Here is a 26,728-nt window from a genome sequence, read left to right on the forward strand (position 1 = left end):
CGGGATCGTATATGAGCACTGCTGAGGAGTCCCATGATAGGACGAAACGGCCGTCCAGTGCTTCCAGGTTTTCCATGGTGGTCTAGCTTCAATTGACTCACGCTTTCAACTATGATAAGATTTTTTGTTGTAAATAGTCTTTGTATTAAATTATCATGAAAATAGGCTCATATATATAATCCATAGGTGAATACGAAATATGAAATGGAAGTTTAATGGTTCAGTAGATATTTTTATTTTCTTCATAACAATCAACTATCCGATTTAACTTATGGTTCTGATCAATCATTCAATTTTTATAATGAAATATATAGCAAGAACTAATTAAAAATTCAAACAAAATTATTCCTTGTTTCTATTGTAGTGAACAGAACACGACTGAAGGCAATTGAATGTATTTAAACACAAATTACAGACTATCTCACTAAATTCTGATAACCATACAATGAACAGTTAATTTGCAAAATAACCATCCATTGTTTCTATCTTCACTGTTTCTTCTGTAAATATCAATCCATCTCCTCTAATTTCCTACCAATTGCGGTTCATTTCATTTCTTTCTTTATCGGTCTTCTGTTAAAATACATTTTATGTCTAACCATTACCATAGACTACTAGATGGATATAAGTAGACCACACCACACTATGTGTATTTTGTTTGTGTTTTTTTTTTAAATTTAATAATTCTATTCATAAAAATCATTGCTGAATTATTTCATCCAATTTAAAAATGTGATCTTTTTCTAATCAGAATGGATCCATTTCTGAAGTGAATGCCATGTATGTACAAACCTTTAAGTATATTATTAAAATCTTATTTATTTATATAATAAATATGTTAGACGAAGAAATTGAAGAAAAAGAAACTAGATAATAAAGTTACGGAAAGTTACAAAAAAAGTCGACGGTATTGTAGTGAACAAGAACATGAATGACGACAATCGAATGTATTAAAGCACAAAATTACAGAATATCACAGTAAAATATGAGAACCATATAGTAAATAGTTCATTTGCATACTATTAATCAATTGTCTCAATCTTGACTTTCCTTCTGCAAATATCAATCCATGCATTTTTATACCAATTGAGTTTCGTTCCCGTTCTTTCATTATTGATCTTCTACTGAAATACATTCAATTCCTGATCATCGTTATATACTACTTATGTGGATATAAGTAATTCACACCATAGTATAATTCAGATAAATTTATCTTTTTCAAATATATCTAATATAAAAATAATAAAACATTGAAACACTGGAAAGGTAATGAATGTCAGTAAATGGAAGTAATCTTTTTTTGATAAGATCAAATCATTCTGGAAAAAATCAATAAATGAGGTCATTAATTAGGTCATAAAAATCATGATAATTAAAGTAAGTGATAAGTTTTTTTTCGTTTTTTTTTGTCAAATATATATATGTATGAGATTTTATCAAATAGTTGTGAAATCTAATCTGTATCATTGAATGTAAGATAAATAATATTTAAATAGAATACAGAAAAAAAATATCGATGGATAGTTTATTTGTAATTTAATAATTTATAGAAATATTACTAAAAGTTTTTCAGTAGTTTTCAGTAAGATACTCTGATTTCAAGGGAATCTTGTTGTTTCTAGAATGAAGTGTATTGCATATTGTTATATGTTCAAAGATAAAAATCTATGATTTTAATTTAAATCTTAAAATTATTGCTAGCAAAATTTTATATCTTTTTCACAGTTGAAAGCGTGAGTCGATTGAAGCTGGACCACCAAGTAATACCTGGAAGCACTGGACGGCACTGCTGAGGAGTCCCACAGTAGGACGAAACAGCCTGACAAGAACGTCATTATATTTGCACACCAAAATCCGACACAATCCAACAACAAGGAACAGTCAATCAATAATAGTCAGGATAGGGGAATATATAACACCTGTCACACTATCTACATGTCAGACTCACCAAAGCAACCAGTCATTATCATTCTCGCCCACACATCACAGATGATATTTAAAAGTAATCATTATGAGATTTCTAAGAAAACTGATTAGATTCAATGAGTAAGTAAACTATGTTAGATCGGATCCATTTCAGATTAACACAAAATATACTGTTAGAATCGTTTAATTTCTAATGCTTCTTTGATTGGTATTATTTCATAATAATTTTATTGAATTTCATAGATTACTTATTTAAACAATATAATTTTAACAGTAAATCTGTCGTGAACAAGAACACGAATGGGGACACTAGAATGTATTTAAGCACAAATTACAGACTATTTCACTAAATTCAGATAACCATACAGTAGACAGTTAATTTACAAAATAACAATCAATTGTCTCAATTTTAACTGTTCCTTCTGCAAATATCAGTTTGTCTTCTCTGATTTCATTGTTCATGCATTTTCGTCTCGATTGCGCTTCATTTCTGTTCGTTCCTTATCGATCTTCTGCCAAAATACATTCTATGTCTGACTATCACCATATACTACTTATGTGGGTATAAGTAGACCACACCACAAATCTATTAAAAAAAGAAAATTTATTCAAAACTTATGTTTTAAATAAAACTTATCATTCAATAAAATTTGTCTCATTCTATCTCATTACTGATTGTTTATCCAATGTCATCAAAACCTTTTTTGCGAACTAGTCAATGTTTATTTATTAGAATGTTCTGCTTCATCAATTTCAAATGAATAAATATTAGTTGTCAGGAGAGATTATGCATAAATAGGTTTCTCTGTAAAACCATTAAAAGCAGCTTGAATTACCAGAAGTAAGTAAGTTTATGTGGTATGATATTTTATTAGTATATTGTAATCACATCTCAGTTTCTCTTTGGTCACCATGCTTTTATAACCTCTGGAATTATTTAAACATTATTTATAAGTTGTAAAGAATTATGAACATGTAATAGATAAATTAATAAATATATATATGCAGGAAACATTTGTAGAACTTATCCCAACTTATGGGGACCATCAGGTTGACACAAAAGTGATGTAATATTTAGTCGGAAAAGCCATAATATACGTTATTTTGCAAGAACTAAATTATAAGTTGTTTTGATAGAAAGTTTATTACGAAGATTAAAATAATGTGCAGTAGCAGTTGAGAACCAATATTTTCCTAATGAGTAGACCGTGGCGTTGATTTTAAGGATGAATAATGAGATGAAAGACAGTTATAATTCCGTGACAAAATATTTATAACCATCTATGACTAATGGGAAGAAAGCAAAAACCAAGAGCACGGGATAATGGAAGCAAAAACTACTGCAATCAAACTTGCATCATATTTGTGCATTTTTTCTAATCAACTGATTTAAAGAGATTCCATTTAAACGAATCAACTTTTATATATGCATTCTTACAATAGTAGCGTGAATGACAAGATGAGAATAAGGTTTGAGTATAATGTGTAAAGCTGGGAATACATCCATTACAGACGCAGAGACTTGAAGCACCCACTATTGTCTTTAGTTACTCACTGAGGACAGTGGTGGACGGTCGTTCAATATCGTAGATTTGTTGAAGCTCGACATCAACACCATTGGGCGCCGGTTCAGTAATCTAGAGGTTAAGCGTTCGCGCGCGAGATCACAGGTCCTGGGTTCGAATCCCACATGCAGAGTCATGGATGCTCAATGCTGAGGAGTCCCATACTCAGACGAAAAGACCATGCAGTGCGTATAGGTTTTCAATGGTGGTCTAAGATTGATCCATTCGTCGTAGCAATCTAAACAGTAGAAAATAGTTGTAATTCAGAGTGACAATTTCGAGGATGTTTTATTTCTCTCAGAGGTGAAAACAATCATCAGTAAGGATAAAAAGCGTAAATTGACATTGTACAGACATCTTGTGTTTTGTAGTATCCTACTTCGCTTCTAGTAGACAATCATCCAGATAGAAATAGCGAAAAAAACTAAGAGTGAGAAAGAAGCGTGTTATCGACCAACCAAATAAAGCAATCTCTAAACTCATATATATATATATATATATATATATATATATATATATATATATATATATATATATATATATATTCCAAAGAGAATGTCATTTATTTTCAGAGCGCTTGAGCCTAACACTTGGCCAGTATCTGCTTTATTTTCAGAGCGCTTGAGCCTAACACTTGGCCAGTATCTGCTTTACCCGTTGTTTGGCTTCTTGGATTCAAATGTAGAATCTGAATTTGGAAATGATTAAGGGTACAGCTTACAGATATCATTATTACAAATGCTACATAAAGTAACAGTACAATGTTTTAGGAGAGGTTAGACAAACACGTTATGCAGTAAAACACAAGAATTATTGTCATCGTAATTTCGTATGACACAACCTAGAAATGGTCAAGATTTTGAACAGTGTTCGTACTTTTTTTGAAAGGGTAGATCGTGGGAATACATACGTCTTAAATCTACCACTGTATGAAACCTATATTACGTCGTATTATTTTTCGGTAAAGTTGAAATTGAGAAAAGAATGATCAAAGTAAATCAGTTTGTACTTAGCAGTGCTGAGTTCCAAATCCCATTTTGAGCACCCTATGGGGACTTTAAAGAGCTCCAAGTTGATAGTTTTATACATCCTTTAGCCTATGAGGAGAAAATGTACGAAATACTTTAAGATCGTCTGAACACAAAATGTTTATTCATACTGAATCAATTGAAGATACTATTTATGTAAACTATAAAAAGTAAAGGACTTAGGGCACTACTTTATATTACAACATGTGTGATTTAATGAGCAACCGACAAAAGGTATTTTTTAACTATTCGGTGCCGATAACTGAGGGAAGAAACAAGTCCAGCAAACCGAGAGTCTCTGATCCCGTTAGGTGTCAGTGTGACTGTAAGAATCGGGTAGTAAACAAACTAGAAGTCTTTAAAATGCCAAAGTACAATACTAAAATTAGATACTCTAAACTACATTCAGTAAAGACTGGGCTCGAGAATTCAAAAAGATAAGTCATGCAAGATTTAGTTTTAAGGAAACCAAGTTACGAATTAATGATGCCTCCTTTAAAATAAATAATTGAAAATTTCATCAGATACAATAGACGTAACTTGAGTAATAATTATAGGCCTATGTTTATGTAAGCCTATCATATCTCAAGATTTTAAACGTGATTTTTTGTATGTAGTTTTACGACCTTTAACATAGATGTTTATTCTAGATCAGGTGTAAACGATTTTAGGAGCAGTAATGGGAAATCAGCTCCATCATTTTTTGAATTAAATTGATGCGATTCTGACTGCCTCATGACGTCTTTTGGGATACTGTAGCTTTACTAACTCAGTGATAAGTGACGTAAATTGATTGTGCGCAGTGTATGTGTGACTTCTGATTCAATGTTATCTAAAAGTTTAACAGTAATCACAAAAATATCACTGAAAAGGTTAGCAACAGGTTAAGTATCACGTATATTAAAATGGGCCTACATGTAAGATGTACGGAATTTTAGATTATCTTACGCGTTTCTTTGATTGAAAATTCAGTTTTGTGCTGTGGAACGACAGATAAGTGCTGATATCTCTTCATTAATGACTTTCAACGTATAGATTTCTTTGATTTGGCAAAAAATTTCAATTATTTGTCCAACTGTAAAGAAATCATTTGACTGATAATGAAATATCTCCAAGCGAAACATTTTATCACAATATTTAACTGATATGAATAGAGCTCTATATTCGACAGTTCCGTATGCTTTCACAGGTTTAATGGAATCATGAATAACTGATTTTATAAAACGTACATTGTTACGACAAAATACTGGTACTGCTACTTTGTTATAACTGAGAACCCAACTATGTTACCTGCTTCTGAATAACGGAACAAGAATTTATATTGCTTGAGGCAAAGAAGAAAATAAGACTGGAGTTAAATTTTTGTCAATACACCAACCACAAATTCACAACTGATCAAAAAGATATAGAAAATTACAGTGTGATGTGTCATTTTGAATCTCCGGTCGGCAGACACATTTGAATTTGTAGAACCAGCAGGTGTTTTTCGGTGTTAAAACATATTCTGATTCATGTATTCAGTTCTTAGCTTCGACTTTTGATTATGAAAGCTGGATATACTACTTAAGCTGTTGAAATTGAGGTAGAATGTGTAGGATTTAAAATGAAAACCTAAAGTTTGAAATCAATACACACAGCTTATATTATATTTTTCGATTATTCTGACAGCTAGTGTAGCGATAAAATGTACGATATTTTTAACTACTTTTTAATTCGACAACCAAGTGTCGAATAAAGTCTGTCGTATCAAATTAGTATTATATAAGTATGAATATATCGTTCATAGCCGCTGTATTCGAATTCAGTAGACCAACGTTTTGTTCAGTGTTTTCTAATGACTGTCTTGATAAATATTAGCAGTCTATTACAAGTAATCCTGTTGGCCATTTTCATTTCAATTTCTCCAGTCAAATCAGAAATATAGATGATATAAGTGATAGAGACCTTAGAAAATATTACGCTGGGAATAGTGGTTGAATATTAATTCAAAAGTTTAGGAACTGGACCACGAAGTCTATTCTCTGAATAAGTGGCTTAAACTTATTCACGGAACGTCAGAAAATCTATTTTATCTACTCATTGGGATATTATTGATTTGTAAAAATCTCTATACTCCATTTATTCGAAATTATCAAATCGAACCTTTGGTAGTGATACCTGTATTCTACAACATGTTAATAATAATCTACGCCTAACCATAATGTGATTTTACATGAAGACATTATTTTCAAGTTATTTCGCTTTGTACTGAACATAGTTCAAATTTTCAACATAGTAATTAACAAGAATCTTTTACAATGAAGACATCTTGTTATTATTAATTGTTCATTAGAATCATTACTTCATTTATGAATATAAATTCACTATTAACTATCAAACATAAACGCATAAAAAATGTTATGAATAAAAACGTATGCAAAACTCATTTTAAAATGACCCCACAATAATTTCGAAAGTCTTGAACAATATTTCTTAAGAAAATTTTTGCTCAAAATTCATGTTTAAATCCAATGTTTTGATTGGTCTAATAAAAAACAAAGTAGAAACACACAGTATCAAATGACAAACTGTATACTACACCTGAAACAGGAAGTACAACAAGTTAATTGTTAGACAAGTTAGTATTTCTATTTGCTGCTTTTGCTTTATTGACTTGTAAAACAACCTACTTTTTATAACTAACTCAACCTTGTCGTATTGTTATGATTCAATTCAAACACTCCATTATTATATTACGTTCACACGTTTTTCTAAAACTGATATAAACGGATTTCATTGAGAACACTTTTGGAAACCTGGATGTATTAGACAACTGTTTCGTGCTTATACGGGACTCTTCAACAATGCTTGTTCACAATCCCACCACAGGGAATCGAACCTACGACCTTCGGTCTTGTCAGTCAACGCTAACCGAATTGATCATTGAGCCGTCATTCAGTGGTGTTAATATCCAACTTCAATCAGTCCGCTATATTGTGCAGTCCTCATCCAATACCTGATATGGATTAATGTTTCGCACCGAGTATGGTTGAATTTCACTCATAACGGCTTCTTACTAGAATCGCAGGCGTTGCATTTTGTAGCTAAAAACTTAATAGCGTATGGTTTAAACTATGATGTTTCTACAATCTCTATAAATCCCTCTGTACTAATGAAAAAGATTTGGTGTTTACTTGAATGATGGTAGATAGTACACATTAGTAATTCATCATTTAACGCTTTATCAAGCTACAACTCCCCGAATAATACTTTCAAAATTGTGTTTATCGTTTATTGCTAAGTGTATGCATCTAATTTACGAATAAATACCACTTCTTTTATATCTTGTAAACTGATTTAACTCAATATGCAGTTGACGGTTTATGGATATATTTCTTTGCAGACAAATTATAACATCATGATAATTCTATCATTCAGTTGCTATCTGAAGATTACTTATAGATCAGGGAAACACACACTTAGCTTCACTCACAATTGCTTGAACTGAATAAATCAAATAACATATTTCATTACATTAGTTATCTTTCTGTGTTATGTGTACTATACACTTCTCAATTATTTATCAATACAAATGAATTTAAAAAAATGAACGATGGAAACTAACAAGACTTTTATTACTCTCAAATAACTATGTCTTTTAGAAGACATAATTCAGTTATTCATATCAACGAATTTCTTACAGCTAACAACTAAATTTGTCTATTCTCTTTGAGGAGTGTCGAACAGACATAATATCTTGGACATATTACTTTAATGATCAGATTCATATAAGTATTAATGGTAATTTTAAAATGTCTCTATTTTGAGATAGAGCACAGATGCAAAATTAATTTAACGACTACAAGACAGTGAATTTACAACTTGGTAGATTAAATGCGTAATACGAGACAACTAGAGACACAGTGATAAACATGAATGGAATCGCCGTTTAACAAGAGAAAAGTAATTTTTTACATTACCAAGGATTATTATTATTATTTCTAATTTGTTTACCAGGTGTAACATGAATTTGTACTGAAATATTCATCAAATGTATCACTTATATACACTTCACAACCGCATAGGTTCAACGTGCCACCGCTACTGCTACTATGCTGAACGAGAACACAAGTGGGGACAATCAAATGTATTTGAATACAAAATTACAAAACTTCTTAAGGAAACAGTAAATACTTCATTTGCAAAATGTTAATCACTCGTCTCAAACTTGACTGTTCCTTTTGCAAACATCAGTCAATTGTCCCACACTTCATTGATCTTTGTTCTCGTTCTCCTTTCTCTGATGTCTTTAGCCTTCTGTCTCTAAGCATTTCATTTTCGATTAACGATACATACTACTTATATTTGTCTATATCAGTAGTACGTACCACATTACAACGACAACTACTGACAATAATAATAATAATATCACGACTACAACTACTAACATTATGAAGTATAATTAACAGTATTATTTATTATCAAGATATACTTTTAACTATTATGCACACAAAGACATGAAATGAATCAAGTAATTTCTGTTTCTGTCTTTATAAAAGGGAGATAAATATATAAGTATTATTAGTTAATAAATGAGAGAAAGAATAATGATTATGAAAGTTGAAATAAATTTTTTAAAATAATCATAAATTATGAAATCTTTTTAACATCGTTTATTGCATAATTATTGATAGTAGTATGATGATTTTCAAATGAAAAATATTCAACATTTGATGTAGTGTGTGAGTGTTTGTATGTATATTGGATAGGCGTATAAAATATAGAATGATAACATGTGAAGTGATATTGAAAGATGAACATTACAGAACAACAGTATAAAATTAAATATAAACATAGAATGGAATAAGTATGCATGGAATGAACAATAGATTATCTATTATATTCAAAACAAAAAACACATTTATTATCACAGATTTTTACTGGGGTTTAGTTATATTTGCATGCAATAAAACAAATATTTATTTAAGAATAAAAAAGGACAAAAAAATTCAGTTTAGCTAGTTTACGGTATACGTTTTAGTCATCTTAGTAAACAAATTTAGTTGTTAAGCTAGAAGGGAATGATTGAGAATTACTTCGTTAGTCAGTAGTTTCTTTGATGCCTGTGATTTTTTTCATTCATAAATTAGTTTGAATTCTGGTGGTGGTCTTGGATAATTTAATTTAGATGTTGATGGACATTGTTGTTTTTGTGTATCTTGTTGAATATCGTTTGCTTTGTTTATTTCTGGTGCTTCATGAAAGATAGCATTTGAATTTCTACTATCCGGTGACTTATCCCCATCGTGATTGTTGCAATACATGTTTGAATTTGTCAAAGCTTGCAGTAAAGGAGTATAATATTTTCTATTTGATGTAAGAGATTGATTATCACGTTCAAATAAGTCAGTTCTACTAGAAGATAAAGGACAGGGAAATGAATAATTTTGGATGACTTCATCGACTAATATATCCATTCTTTCAGCCGTCCGGGTAACTTGTTTATACGAAAGATGAAAACAGGAAATAACATAATTATATAAAATCACATTCTTATTCGAAAAATCATGTTGATTTCATGAAGATACAATTTCAAAATACCTTCAGTCTAGCCATATTTTAGATGTTGAAATTCAGGTTGTTTTCTAAATGCAACGTAACGCTTATGATGGTTTACGATTAAGCTACGAGTCAGTATGTCAACAATGATATATCTTATTAAACTATTCAGGTAATATGTCAATGTACATCAAATAAAACATTTACAAAGTAGCAGGAAAATCAATAAAACCAGTTACTGTTATATCCATTGTCGTCATTTAGAAATATAATAGTAATCATACATTGCGAAAGATTTCATATAAGGGTAATGAAATTAAATTATTTCAACAAAAATAGTCATATGTACTGTATTTTGTAGTAAATCATTAGTAAACGAAATAGCTGTTAACCTAAACAAATGAACGAAATTCCGTTTCGTCCTACACACTTTTTCACTTTACGTTTTCTTCTTAAAAGATCGTTATCCACGGTGTTAGTGAGTGTTTGAAAACTTGCATTAATGCTAGTTGATTATAAGTCGATAGTATGATACCTCTAAACAAATATCTTTCACTTAAAATGCAGATGACTACTGCTTTTTACACACCTCAACACTTTTCCTAGACTTCATATCTCTATATTCACAATCTTTGACAACAACTGATTAAACCACGTTAAATAAACATTGAAACTATCAGATCATTCGAATAGAAATCTTTAAAATAGAACGATTTATAAAATGATTTTAAAAACCAGACAAGTTCATTTTTCTTAACAGCAATTTTGAACGTACCATGTGTTGTTTCATAGAATAATAAAGCTTGTTTGAATACTGATCCCGAAATATTTGGAAAAAGTTTTACGGTAGATTGTGCCAATGATATCGATCCAGCATGACTTGATGATGATAAGTCCACCTTATTTAATTGATTTTCAGACATGTAAAAGTGTTGCTGACTCGCTAATTCATAACGGAAATTTTCTGGTGGTAAATTATTTCTTAGAGCTTTTGTAATCAATTCTTTTATTTTTACTATAACAGACGCCAATTCATCTGCGGAACAAACAGAATAAAACACATTTTCGATATCAGCATTGGTTCAACATTTAGGCCGGTAAAATGTTTACGATATCAAACAAAATATTTATTACTTTGATTGTAAGGAAAATAAAAGATTAATATTAAAGTGTAGATTTTAAGCTGCTAGATCGTAAAAACCTATTCATTACAATTTCGTTTGTGAGTTCGATAGGTAAACATTCAACTTTTGACTAAATTATCACATTATTAATTTGTGTTTGTCATATTTGACTTCATAATTTTTGTAACAGGAAACACGTGGATTTAATATTAACCCTCCAATCGTTGAATGTTTTGACTGCCATAGCATTATTTTTCGTCTGTATGCTGAGTTTTTGCCGTCTAAATTTGCGTCATATATTGTATTGGTTTCCCAGTGTCGCTGCAAAGTAAGCTACTCAAAGACGGTATCCCACATCTTGACGTTCATGTGTCTTTTAATAGTTGAATTCATGAGTCGATTAAAGCTGGACCACCATTGAAAATCTGGAAGCAATAGGTGGCTGTCTCGTCCTAGCATGGAGCTCCTCAGCAGTGCTCATCCACGACCCTGCATGCGAAACTAGAACCCAGTACCTTCAGTCTTGCGCGCAGACGCTAACCCTCTAGACCGGTGAGCCGGCATCCAACAATGTTAATGTCTTACTCCAATCCATCCATGTACCCATTTTTAAAGAAATCGTTAATAAGTAAGGAAAATAAGCGCCGTTTGACACTTATGGTGTTAGGTGTACTCAGATATTTATTTATTTAGTGGACGATTATAATTGTTTATTTTTCCCGATTGAAAGGTGTACATTCAAGGAGAACAAATAACTAATTAAGTCAGTAAGTTCGTTTTTCAGGACATGAATACATTTGAGGTTGACATTAAACTGAAAAGGTGAAAACAGTGTTGGTTAGCATTTTTCGCACAACGAAAATAGCTCTATTATATCTTTAACAAAAAATGTAAACAGATGATTAATTTTCAGTGAACGCTTTTATCAGGGTATTATTACAAATCAAATATTATACTATTTGAATATCAGACAACAAATATGAATATATTCTTGCCAAATTTTTAAATATTTCTTCAAGAGGTAACCTGATACATAACATTTATAATGTCATATATATGCAAATGAAAATATTTAGGAGTATGAGAATTTATATTGAGGTATCAAAACTATAACTTGCATACATAATACTTTACCCAAATGTTATAAAGAGGCTATCATCAGATAAAAAATGATTATGCAAGCATAAAAATGAAGGTCGTCGAGTAGCTAGTAATCTTGCACATATGCTTAAAATATTGCAACTGTTGCCTGTTACATAATATCCAACACATAAGTATTTTCATTATTGGTCAAAGTTGCAATCATAATATTCTGTGTATTATTAATAGTTCAAATATTTTAAATAGTAGAAACGAGAAACTGTTGCTATTAGAAATCATAACAACGAATGTCAGCTTATATTCGATAATAAAAAAAGATTGTGCTAAATGTTTAAATTTTCTTCAATTGTTATTTTATTCTCTGTCCATTATTTCTTTTTAGCTCCATTGTAGTTTAAAATTTGGTCGCTTAGTTAGCTAAAATATGAAATACGTATAAAGTCCTTATGTAGTCATCTTGACCCAGAAATTTACAAACAAAAAGTTATCAACGTATTTTTTGTTTTACAAATAAAAACCGCTAATTAAAAATATTTTTGTAGACCTTCCCACAGGTTTTAATATTTATTTTACAACTCATATTATGTGATTTTATATAGCCTACATAGTGACTCAATTTCCAGGTGGCTAAAAAATATACTAATTCATGTTCATAGTAATATAGGATTTGTTAGGTAATAAAACTGCTTCATTTTAAGCCTTGTGAGATAGATAGGTCATGGAGCTTTCATCGCATTATTATCTTTAAATAACAATATAACGAGTTAATAGTATTCAAAACTAAGATCCAAGTATTTACAATACGTTAATATCAATTGACAATAACTCAATGAATTAAGTGAGCAACAAGCAGAAAAAACCTAATAAATATGTTATTGATTGTAAATAATTTTCATTCACAGTTATACAGAATTACTGACAAAACACCACCAAAATCTCCACTATCACTCCAATAAAATAACATAAAAGTGATCACCATTGTTTTTGATCAGACCTTCGTCAGACATTAATCTAATATACAATTATATTTATACTCATACATGAAAAATATTAAACCGATCAAGACAATTTATTAGTCACTGATATCCATAAAATAGACTGTATAACAGGACACAACAAACACAAACTACAGACTGATAGTAAGATTTACTGTTAATTTTATAAATATTATCATTACTTGTTCGACTGTCATCAATCAATTTATGATTACCATTTACTAAGTTTAATTATGCAGCCCATTTCAGTATTACCATCCAATAATAAATTGCCTTGATCGGTTTATTATTTCTCATATATGGGTAAAAATACAACTGTACATCAGAATAATGTCTGATGAAGATCAAAGTAAGAAAACAATATTATTTGCCTATTTGTGTCGTTCTAAGCTGCACGATAGGAATTTCCTGTATTTTAAAACTTACTTACGTTAAAAATGAGGCTTATGGTAGTTGCCTAAATGAGACAGAGTATGTAAACCCAAGGATATTTGGGAGACTTGACTGATAATCAGTGAGATTATCTCCTTTTTTATTTGATGATTGATCTAAAGTTTCAAAATATTTTTAAAAATAAATATACTACTTTTTATCGTTAAGTAGCAAAACGCGAAATTTAGAAATATATCACTAGTCTGCATGTATGGTAAAGCGTTTTGCCCATGGTCATATGAAAACAAAACACTGTAATCAGGATTTAAAAATGTAGGGAATGGACGGTTATTCTGGTTCGTAAACGTATTCTTCAGTGCAAAGAATGAAATATGGTCGTTTTTAATTCGTTGGAAGTTGTGAACTAAACATGATATATTCTGTCAAGAAAGTCACAAAGTGTGGCATCAAGTGAAGAATTTTTAAAGGTGATCACTATGTAGGATATCTAGATTATTCATAATCGCCCAGTCCGTTTGTAGATAAAAAAGAGTGCGGATAGGATTTGGTGACATCATAAACGCCTAACATCATCTATCACTGTAATGCTTATATTTTAAACGTATAAATTAATCTCTTTTAAATTTTTATTAAATTATTTGAACTTCTTTTTCTAGCCTTTTAACTTAGGATATGAATAACAGTACTAGATTAGATCTGATCCCATACGACTAAACATATATTTTTACGACTGAATTACCCCTGAAACCGGGTGATTATTCAAATTCGGTTGTTTACACAAACGTAATAAAATGTATTCCTTTTTGGCCAAAGATACTTTGGTGTCACTTAACAATATTTCTGAAGTGATAAATACTCAATTTTAGATATAATCCATGTTGAAAAATCGTTAAACAGCAGTCGAAATCCACCTGAACACTCCAATAGTAATACAGTTGAACATCCTAGCAATATGTAGTTTCATCTTCCACTGAATATTCTCTCAAAACGACCATTATCTGCTTGACTTTTTACCAATACTACGATGGCATTATAGTCCTTGAAATTGAGATTTTCTAATAACGAATGCATTTAAACGTTCATCACTATAAGCACTATAACAAACCTGAATAACATAAAATTCTCATCACTACCTTTGTTTTAATTATAGTACTCATAGCAGTTTTTTACAATTTTGGTGATACCTTATTTGATCAGATTTTTCTTTTTTCATTTTCAGCTTATATACAACATAGTTTAGCCATGTGTGGTATTCAGGCTAATTTGATAAAAATTATATTTGATAACAACCAAGTTTTCAGTTTAAAATAATAAACAGTTGTTTTTATGAATATCTCATGCCTTCCAGAGTAAATTAAATTTTGATGAGCTGAAATATTTCATTTGTATAAAGTCACCGTTTAATAGAACCAACCAGGATGAATGGATAAGTGCTTTCATTTTTGCTTTTCGATGAAGATCGTACAACAGTTTGATCATAAATATGTAGCAATTAAAATGTTATATTCTCAGCACAGAACTCATTCTCCGGTTTAAACAAGTTAAGACCATGAACTAACTATCATAATTGTAAGGCATCATGTTACGTGTTTTGGAAAACCAAGTCAATAATATAATATCAAAAAATATTATCATGTAAAAAATTCATCGAACAGTATTATTAGTTAGCATGCCTGTACTTTAAATTTAGTATTGTATTAGCTTAATTTATTCAGATAGTAATTCAATAAATATATATCTATATACAAACAGAGAAAATGCCAAGATTTTAAACTAAACAAAGGTTTTAATTTCACTTTATCAAAAATACAATGAAGAACCAGCAGCACAACACAAAACATCCTCTTTGATTTTGAAAATGTACAACAATATATATACATATATATAAACAATAAATATGATAGCCAGTATAGGACTCAAGATTTATGTTCAACAGAAAAAAACCTAGATTGTCCAATATTAGTAACAAATGTATATATTTTCCAAATTTTTAGTTGGCTCATTTTAAGTCTTATAAAGACCTAATTCTAAAATACAAATGTTTTCATTTTAACACTATCAATTCTGTTTCAATTATTGTTTTGTCTTGTTGTTTACGTTTAATTTCAATATGGAATTAAAATGAGAAAGTGGTTATCTTGAATAATCGAACGTTTATTCATTCATTTAGTCATTATATTGTTCTCTAGGAGTATTTCAAGCGTCAGCGTATATTGTAAATATGTTTTAATTACCTTATTGATATCACGTTGTCTATATAAATTTGTTTTAGACTCACTCTTGTGTAAACGTGTGTGGTTTACTGGTGACTTACAATTTAACTGTTCAAATGTCTTTACATTTTTTTGATTAACCAAATAAACTGACCTTATTATATTTTACGCCTAAAGTATAGAAGGTTAAAACATGTATCAATTATCGTAACTTACGAAGAATGCTGTGTGGCCGTTGCTACTAATGCTTCTATTGTTGCAGTTTCGTGAAGACGTTTTTTTTGAAAACAACCTAAATGGTTGTCTAGCTAACACTATTTCGTATTTTACAACCTGTGAAAATTGTATGATAAGCGCGAAATCTTATAGTAATGATAATCATTTCCTCACAGGTGATTAGGTTCAATAGGTAACTCCTACTGTCCTTGTATGAAGCCGTTATGAGTGGAATTCAACCTCAGGTAATGGGTGAGGATTGCACAGTATGGCGAATTAATTGATGTTGGATATTAATATTGCTGAATGCCGTCTCAATAACCAATTTGCTTAGCGCTTAGTGACAAGATCGAAGGTCGTGGGTTCGATTCCCTGTGATGCTATCGTATTCGAGCACTGCCGAGGAGCCTCATATCGGGACGAAACAGTTGTCTAGTACTTTCAGATTTCTAGCGGTGGTGTAGAAGACATCATTTCGGGATTTAGAAACATTGAAAATTCTAAAATATCCACTCTTGTGGATTCTACACAAGTTGTATAAGCATGTAACTCAGTACGTTGGTGTTATAAAACAGCACAAACTTTTCCCGTTTCCGAAAAAAGCTTACTTTATTGTTGTTATTTTGCAAGATGTTTGAATTATTTGTCACAGAAAATACTAATAAGCTGTTGAATGGAACAATATACATCTTCTCAGTATATATACTCTGATGAGTGAACTAGAAAATAAGTCAAAAATCCAATCAACAATTAACTCCAAATGAGAGACAGTTGTAACATGAAAGTCTTTAATAGTCTTACTTATCATATACACTTTGACTGCTTCAAAGTTTTATTTTTTCAGTTGTCTTTAAACTTTATAATTTTTTCTCCGTTACATTCTTAGGAGATATATCTAATCTTAGGGCGGAACAATTTTCTGATGGAAAAAGCTATGACAATATTCCTAATCAGTTAGTATTAGTAAACATTTTGATCTATGTAAAAATATATTTGTGGTGGTTGTATCAAAATAAAATAACAGAAAATCATGTGCCAATTATAATTAAAATTAATTTTTCCAAGTGAATTAATACATACTCTTGTAAACGAGATAAACAGGCGATTGGATTATAGTATGCGCTTCAAAAATATAAAGAAAAGGTTCTCTCTTTTTAAATATTGTGTTTCTATTTTAGATTTCTCATAATATCACTAATCCAAAGTCACTATTGGTTCCTATATATATGTAACCATTACAATGTTTCTCAATGGATGTAATGATGTTAATTTGCTATTTACTCAACTGTAATAAAAATAGATTCATGCAAACCGAAATTTAAAAACGACTCAGAGAATAAGATGCATCGATAATGTATTTGAGTAAACCATGAGAGTTTTCCTAGTCATGATAGAAGTTAACTTCAAATGTACTTTCCAGTTACGTAATCTGTTATTTATTTCCTACCACTTCACCTGTAAGTCCTCAAGTAAGTTAAATAACTTAAAGTCAAGAATATCAGCCAGAAGTGTAATCTTCTGAAATAAGCCATATACAGTTCATCATAAAGTGGAGCTATCAAATGAATCCAAAAATAAATTTGTCGGCGACAAATTAATTTTCTTTTTAGTATAATTTATAAATGCCCGAACATCATGACTGTTTAACTTCTATTTTAGATGACAGTTGTACGTTAAAAATTAACTAATTAAGTATGACATTTTGTCGCTTAACTAACTGTAATATGTTTATCAAATAAACAGCATATGTCTAAATATTAAAAAGGAATTTTTATAAACAATTATGAAAGAAATAATCGATTAGTATCTTCACTTTTAGGCTCCAGTCTAACTGCTGTCGTGGCAATAGTTAAAGTGTACCTAATATCAACAACGTTTACCATTGGATTTCCGATCATCTTCTGTCATGATTATTTGAGAGACTGATCATATAGATTATGAGATCCGAATATGCATAATTGAATGATACTTAGCATGTACGTATATTATCACTTTTACAAACTAATCTTTTAGAAAAAGTTCACATTCACTGTCGTGGTTCATAAGCAACAATATGAAACTTAGAAAAATATTTAAACCTTCGTATTTCTGTTTTGTATAAGTCTCCTAAACGTTGTATCTCAATATCTTTTTTGTGTTATAAGTGAGCACAGACGAGAAGCTGCTTATACAGATTAACCAGTGTTTACATGTGCTTTGATTTACAACAATGTCTCAATGGATTCGAATCTTTGACAAAACGCATCTACTAATATTTGATTGTCTAAATCTCATTTTTGTATATTTTATTTTGTGTTAATGTAATTCTTAATTTAATATTCTTAAAACTCAAGATCTGTCGTTAACTTGATAATAGAAAGATTACACTTATTTTGTGAAAATATCATTTCATAGAGCTATTTCAAACGTATTTTTCAAAAGCAAAGTCAAATGAAATTAAATTAAAAAGTTATCAATTAGTATTGTTTGTTTAAATCTTCACATTGATGTTTTTAGGACTGCAGCTGGTCAGTCTCTAATTGGCATATGTGCGTATTGCCTCGAAATAGCCTGAATTCACAAGCATGGTAAGCAAAGATAGATAGTGGCTAGCAATGGAATCCAGGACGCGCGTTTCGTCCTATTTGGCACAAGCAAGTGGCTATCAGGACTCAGTGGCCGAGTGGATAACGCGATGGCGTTTGGAGCAAAAGTTGCTGGGTTCGAGCCCCAGAGTGAACATCAACTCTGAGATGCTGGTACATCCAGTTGAAGAGTCCCAATTAGGACGAAACGTGCGTCTTGGATTCCACTGCTAGCCACTATCTATCTTTGTTAAAAAGTTATCGTTTAGTACGAATTCATTATCAAATGAATAACACTTCAAAAAAAAATACTGTCCACGGTAAATATCTTTTTACCTACTAATGATAACTGCAAATACATTTCCTAAACAATTAAGGTCATCAATATCTAAAAGATAATAAGAAAACAACTTTTTTTATTATAACCGAATATAATTTCATTCAGTAGAAGAAAATTAAAATAAAGAATATTAATTAAGTTAATATTCAACTTACTATACTCAATCTCCAATCCAAGATATTTAATTTTATTGGCTTCATGAAACGCCTTCTTTTTAAGACGACAAATTCTGAAAAGAAAAACATACACTTAAATATCCAATTTATTGAACGCCTTACGAGCCTTCCGTGAATTATTATTTCAAAGATAAGTGGTATTAAATAAATAATCTCCAATCACAAAAATTTATTTTTTTCATGACTAACATGGATACACTTCAATACAGATAGGGCAAGGAATCTTATAATGTTTAGTCATATTGTCCAGTAAAAAAATTTGGCAGTCCCAAAAAGTTCTTGAACAATTTGCTTATATTATTAGAATAAACCATTTCATAAAAGTTTTTAAATTGAAGTCTACTTTATTCAAAATTAATTTCAGAAAATATTCATTCATGAATTCATTTTCATATAAAGGAGAAGTACAGATTACTTTTTAGCCAAATACACTTATCATATGAAATCGTAAACATCTATAGTGGAATTGTCATTCGTAGCTTTGATTCTTTTAGGACATTTAAAATACATTTCCCATAACAGAAAACTCATTCAAACTTGGTGTCACATTAATGTAACGCTGAGAAATCTGTACTTCTGAATAGACGTAGTAAAATAGTTGTTTAAAGTTACAAACGATATGTTAAATTAGTCTTGCATACTAAAAGTTGATTTTTCAGTAGCGTATTAAAAATCTATGTTCTCATTGAAGTAAGTGAATACCTAAAATAATGACATTCTAGTTGAATACAAGTTCTTTATGATCACGTTTGAGGATTTACCACTTATTGATTACTGAGTAGTGATTAATGTCATATTTGTCCAATTCTTTGAGTGCTGATCAAGTTCTATTGATCATGCTATAATGTCCTGTAGGATTGAGATATTCATAACTTTATCGATAAAACTCATTCGGAACTAAAAATGCGAGGAAAATTTGAAACTGGTCACTAATCAGTAAACAATCACTTAAAAATGTCTCAGTCCTATGAGAGGTTAGTCGTGGTCCAAATAAATTTAGAGTAACGTCTCTGACTGTGAAGCTGGGAGACACGGAGTCAAATCTTTCAGAGTGAACCAGTTCTATCAAGTCTTCAAGGATGTCTTGCTGACGAGTCTCAAATAGCATGAAACCTGGAACTAGTTTCCAGTCGTTCGCTTACAGTGCTCAATACCTCAATACGTTTAAGGATAATCTTGAGAGGAGTAAGAGCTTAAAATCTCTTGTGATCCATTTAGTAATAATATCAATCTTTCAAGTAGATAAAAAATAATCACCGATTTATTTTGAAAAATATTTATGCTCATACATGAAGATTTTATGGTGTAAAGAAGTATTTCATAGATTCGTCTACAGTAGAAAACAGATGGTTTACTAAATGATTTATTTCAAAAAAAATTAAATATAACTATTGACAAACTTTAAATTACCATCTCATGGTTTGATTACATCTAATACCATTGATATATGATGAATATTAGTGTTTTTGCTTTTCAGGTTATTTAATTTAATTAAATAAAAGTGTTCCGTTTATACTGAGAATACGTTGTTGAATACCAATACACTGGAGTGACTATTAGTAAGCTATATTTTGAAATGACGAGAATATTCAGTCATAATGATGATAAAAACCCCAAATGAAGATTTTTAATTGAACCATCTATCTTACAGAATACAAGACTACCAAGATGTAATTACCTTTTCAACATTTCACAATGTCGATAGCTCTAATTTAAGGAAACAATGGAAGTACAACATAAGTACGTCGTTTATGAAGAAGGTTGATGTGAAGAAATACATGTACATGTACATTTTATTTTCGCTTCATGTATATTAATTCACCGAGGTAGGTTAGCTAGTCATTGTCAATTTCTGTATTCTGTTATGATGAGCCTGATTACACATTTTGTGAAAAAGACAACAGTTAGCAGCCTTCTACTTCTCAAAACTTTTATAAAAGGCCTTGGTATTATTTATGTTTGTGAGTGAAAATGTAATAAATATTGTTCGGTAATTATGTTGTTAACGTCTCAATACTAAAGTTTACTTAGCCCACTTCATGTGTACTGAATATCCTAATTAATCTATGATAAATCAACAGTATTATTAGATTCTTCCCATTTAATCTCTGAGTTCGTCAAAAAAAATTTGGCCTATACTTGTGAGAGCATTCAGCTATGATGTGTTATGTTGTAAATGAAAACAGAAATAGTTTTTGTAAGTAGTAGATAACTAATCGATTGTAGTATGACGTTAAATTCATGCCCAAAAGCCAGCAGTAAAAATCTTAACATGAACTCAAGGGATTTCCTGTAAACTCCGACAATTTTACCGTGAGTGAAATTAAACCGTCAGTGACTTGCATGGTTTTTAACTAATTACAGTCTCTGTCGTTTACAACAACTTTATAATTCTTTGGAAAGTAAAGCTAATAATTTCTATGTAATGCTGATATTTTGAATCATAGTGGAACATTTTATGAAATACATTGAAAAGTGGTAAGCGACACTACGTCATCTGATAACATTATAATAATATTGATTAATCTATTGCAACTGACCATTTCATGATTCACTGTCAACCAGAAAGTTATCGTCATAATAAAGAGATATGTCATATGGCCGAACGAATTCAAAACTTATGACCAGCAAATAACTGTTCGGAATATACTGAATAAATCGATATTAAAAGACAACACAAATCAACAATAATGTAAGTCTTTCTTATTAAATGTTTTGTTAATAAGATAAATAAACTTTATAATGAAACAATATTATTACTTATTCATTTTTTAGCCAACCAATAAATTCACTGATATACTCCATATGACTGCGTTTTATAAGACAATAGAAATTATTCTATAAATTGAAGGAAACACAATTAATGTGAATGTGACCGAAGTTTGACAAATTACGTAATAAAATCTTAAAAGAGATGAGAATTAATTATTTTCTCGATGAATATCTCAATACTCATTTCTTTCACAAAAAGTTCTAATTAGATTACTCTAAGATTAGTGCCATTATATTGTTCTTTCATAGTTGTGTTTATTTGTAAATTAACAGTTCATCAATGGGCACAAAACATACCTACCTACAGAATGATACTGAATTATATGAATGGTAAAAAGAATAAAACAATGAAAATATTTCAGTCAAAAGATTGTTATCAAGTTCGTGAGTCATGATTTCAATGAATAAATGTAGATAAAATAAAGACAAGTATGATGGTCATTGAATTATCAATGGAAAAATGAATACAAAATTAATAATAATAATAATAATGATCAAATAAGACAATAATTTACAATGACTAAATTACCAACGTGATACAGTTTCCGTGATATTATTTATGGTTTGAAAAGATAATCGCTATAAAAACTCTCATGACATTGTTTTTTATAAATTCCTTTCGAATAAAGTAAACTATTGAAAACCTTATTGATGAAAATAAAACATAAGCTTTGAAATATAATGCATACTTATTACTATCAGTCAGATTGATCAGACAAATCCAGTACAAAGTTATTATTAACTTATAAAATTTATTTTGTAGAATTTTTACTTTGAAATACGTAGTGGAAGTTACTTTCCAACAAGTAACTTCCACACTTGTATAAGACTCAAAGCTTTCAATTATAGCATAAGAATAACATTAAAATCAAGATGACAAATGCCTACTAGAAAATACAAGGAATATAATAAAGAATTAAGTATGAAGAAGGGTAATTTTGTAATTAATAAATAAAGGATTGATTAAAAAGGTAGATATTTTGAGTTTGAATAAGGAAACTAGCTTAAATTAATATCTAGCGCTCATCCACCAAAGTTAGGAAAAGTAGCCAGATGATACTGAAATACTTTTACACTTGTCTGGACAAAGTTAATTTATGGTTCATAGGAATATAATACATTTTAGTTGAGTATATTAGTTTCTGTAAACTACTACTTTATACAACACAGATTATGTTACATGTTATATATACTGACAACGGATATATATATATATATCATCCTTATCGGCATCAGTGTCGAGGTTGAACTGGAGAGTTTCGAACAAATTGAGCATTGTGTAGAAAGTTAATAATAAATATTTTTTTGTGACATCCTAATGAGTAGAAAATTGTATTTCTGACTTTTCATGACAATGTAAGCCATAAAAGATGAAAATCAGGTCAGTGTAAAGAAACAACTGTAGCATACACGCAGTCGCAATACGATTACCGCTAAAAATAAATCACATTCACTTTATTGAGTAATATCCGCAACCTCAAAAAGTTCAAAGTTCACTTAAATCATAAGGTTTGAATTTTTTCGCACCTTAGATAACGTCATTTTCTGCGCTACAATTGGTATTACAAACAAAGCATATAATATTAGTTTCTGAATGGAAAAAGGTATTTCACAAATAATCGAGGACACTCATGAGGACACTCATCCACTAAAATATATGTAATAGGATACATCATGTGTTGATGCGTCTAACTTCGTAAACCTATATTATTCGCGTATTTAAAGGTCATAATCTTATGATTCATAGCATTCATGTAATCAAATTTTCATTTACAGAGATAACATTAGAAATTAACATATGTCATATGTCAATAATCTAATTTATTACACAAAATGATGAATACTCTTTGATAATCTCAGACAAACATAAGAAGCATGTAACACCAATCGGAAGTGGAAAACCTGGCATCAGAAGGCTAAGAAGATAGAGTTGAACAGAATAACAGGAAAAATAAAGGGGAATTGTGAACTCGAAGAATCAAGCAGAATGTGAAGGACAAATGATGGAAATTTGTAAATAAAGTATTCATTGTATGGTTCTTATATTTTATCAAGGAATTCTGGTTGTCCCTACTTGTGTTCTTGTCACAACAGTTCTACGAGTATATTACACTAATGAAGATTTTGTGGACACATAAACAGCAACTATAATTATTTTACAAAATCTTTGATTAACAAACAGATCTTGAATATGATTTCTGTTTCAACGGTTTTAACCACAATTCTTTAGTTTCCATAGCATAAAATTATCCACTCTAATCAGAATTCTTAAACATTGTAAAGATATTTGACTAATTTGTTGAATTACTTATTTCTTTACCTAACTGTTAACATAGGGAATGTTCCGGGATTTTATTTTTTATACGACAGACTCGTTGCATACGACTCCAACTGTGGTTAGATGATTTAAATTATTCAAATAAATTTGACCAAAAACGTTGATTTCGACTATATAACATTCTCATTAATCAAAACACCAACGTAGTATAAAATATTAGAATCCCCTAAATACTAATGGAAAGTATGGTATGTAATGATATTCGAAGCTAATAAAAACGCGATAGGGTTGAAAAACTGTTTAAGTAAACACTTCGTGATGCACATTAATGTCAGTAAATTACTGACTGTAGTTATAAACTACTAAGAAACAAGTCTTTAGTTTTTCATATCATAATAAATTTTGTTCTCATTTATTTTGGCTTGACTTATTAATTCCGATTCTCTTTAGCATCAAAATTAATACATTCTGATAGGAAGTTCTATGTTTCTGAGCCATTTTACCTATGAGCAAGTGGGTTGAAGTCGATTTATTAAAAATTTTCCCACCAGATAGAAAGTTTGTGAGGATTATTAATTTTCATGGTTCATATCAAGGATTGATTTTAGTTAAACAACTGTTGAAAATCAAGAAGGACCAGATATATGATTCGTCTTAGTATAGAATTTTCAACAATTTCCATCTGTGATCTCATCGGGAATCAAACTAAAAGCCTTCAGGTCTTTCAGTGAGAACTTAACCTTTAGACCACTGAGCAGGCATCCAATGGTTTACACATCTAACCAAAATCAGTTAATGATATTAAATCTGAACTTTGACGATCCCGAAAAACCTATATAATAATAGGAATCGTGTACTCATATCGACTAATTTCAAGAGGTAATTACGGTAGTTCTAATGAGTACCCACGGCTAGTGGAATTTAACTACGTCAAGCATGAGGTTATTCCTCATTGTGAACACTGGATGATGGCTGCACAATGTCTCAAATTGATTGGGGTTAAACGTATAAACCATTGGATGCTTCCTCAGTGGTCTAAAGCATAAGAGCACACTGAAATACTTAACGCGTTTTTGGTTTGATTCCAGATGGGACCATGATTTGATATTACTGAAAAATCTAACCGTACGATGAAACATATATCTTGTGCTTCCTGATGATTGTAAAACTAGGGTTATTCCGTAATGTAAGTTATCGAAAAACATATTTTCCTTGAACTACATATATTTTAATTTGATCTGTGTTTTTAATGAGAATAATAACAATGAATGTTTTCGTGTCGACCTGCAGTAAATAGACAACTTATTGATCATGATGTCTATAGTTAAATGATTCATAGTGGGTGCCTGTTACTTCACCCAATGCAATGAATATGTTTGATTTAAAATATTTAACTCCTGAAATCTACTATAATAAAACTTACTTGCTAGCCAACTTGTTTTTTTCGCGTTTCGCCTGTTCAACTATTTTGGAATTGAAGATACTCCCAGAAAAATCCTGAATGATCTTAAAATCCACATTATTATCTGACTGATCAAGCACTGAACTTGCACCGGCTGCAATCAACTCACCTTGAGCTGTAATATTTTTATTCAAGTGAGCAAGTTCTTCTCCCATAGAACGTAAACGCATTAAATTTGGAGTTACATCATTACCATCACCTCGACGCAATTTCGAGCAGTGAACTAGGTCATATCTTCTTTGAACAGGATCTTCAAAAACGACAAATGGGTATCCTGGCAAGGATAATGGGGATATAGGATAATGTATTATTGGATTAATAGCACGAGAAGAAGCACTAGAAGAGACGAAATCGTCTTGATAGACATTTGAAGGACAATTTTCTGTCAAACTTGATTGATCATCTTCACCCGAATTATTCAAAATCATGGTGTTTGTTAAGCTTATTAATGGAGAGGCCTTTGGACCTTTGCACTGGGAGTTATATAGCCAAAAGTATGCACCACTTGACAAGTTGAAGGCGTTAGGAATAGGTACTTCTGAAACAGTATCTTCAAAATGAGGTTTCAAAGAGAAATTATATCAGTAAGCATGTAACTGATTTAAAACATAACATTATTTCATGTGTAATATGACTATTGTTTTTCTAAGGCTTGTTAAAACATTCAGTAAACTTACTAGCTTTATGTGATTATACACCACAAAAGCCACCTAACGGTCAATTAAAACATTAACAATAAATAAATAATGTGTTTATCAACACAATGATAAAAAAGCATAATTACTTTGTGTTCATGAAGTTAGTCAGTTATTGTAATTAAAACACGGAGTTCAGCGTCGCCCATCCTGCACCCTTGATTGCCCACCTTTTACATTCCCGCCCCTTCCAATCTCCATATCGAGCCCGCCTTTTCAACCCCCTCCCCAATCACATCCCCCTTCCCCCCAAATAACACCCCATAGAACCCACATCCCTTCCATAACTCTATGCCCACCCACATCCAAAACTCCTTCACCCAACCTCCCCCCCTAACCCCA

At 30.6% G+C, this 26,728-nt stretch overlaps 1 protein-coding gene across 1 annotated transcript in view; it reads right to left on the reverse strand.

Annotated features, from left to right (window-relative positions):
* Positions 1–9,492: 9,492 nt before the first annotated feature.
* Positions 9,493–26,728, reverse strand: part of Smp_181390 (hypothetical protein) — a gene marked incomplete at its 5' end in the record, with an annotated part of 32,259 nt that continues 15,023 nt past the window's right edge. The window contains 4 exons of the mRNA XM_018799204.1: positions 9,493–9,995; positions 10,833–11,093; positions 19,159–19,232; positions 25,653–26,241. Coding sequence (XP_018651016.1) covers positions 9,634–9,995; positions 10,833–11,093; positions 19,159–19,232; positions 25,653–26,241 — 1,286 coding nt within the window. The 3' untranslated portion in view covers positions 9,493–9,633. The remainder of the gene's footprint in view (positions 9,996–10,832; positions 11,094–19,158; positions 19,233–25,652; positions 26,242–26,728) is intronic.

This window comes from Schistosoma mansoni, chromosome 3 (genome assembly GCF_000237925.1).
Source record: "Schistosoma mansoni strain Puerto Rico chromosome 3, complete genome".
Taxonomy (NCBI): domain Eukaryota; kingdom Metazoa; phylum Platyhelminthes; class Trematoda; order Strigeidida; family Schistosomatidae; genus Schistosoma; species Schistosoma mansoni.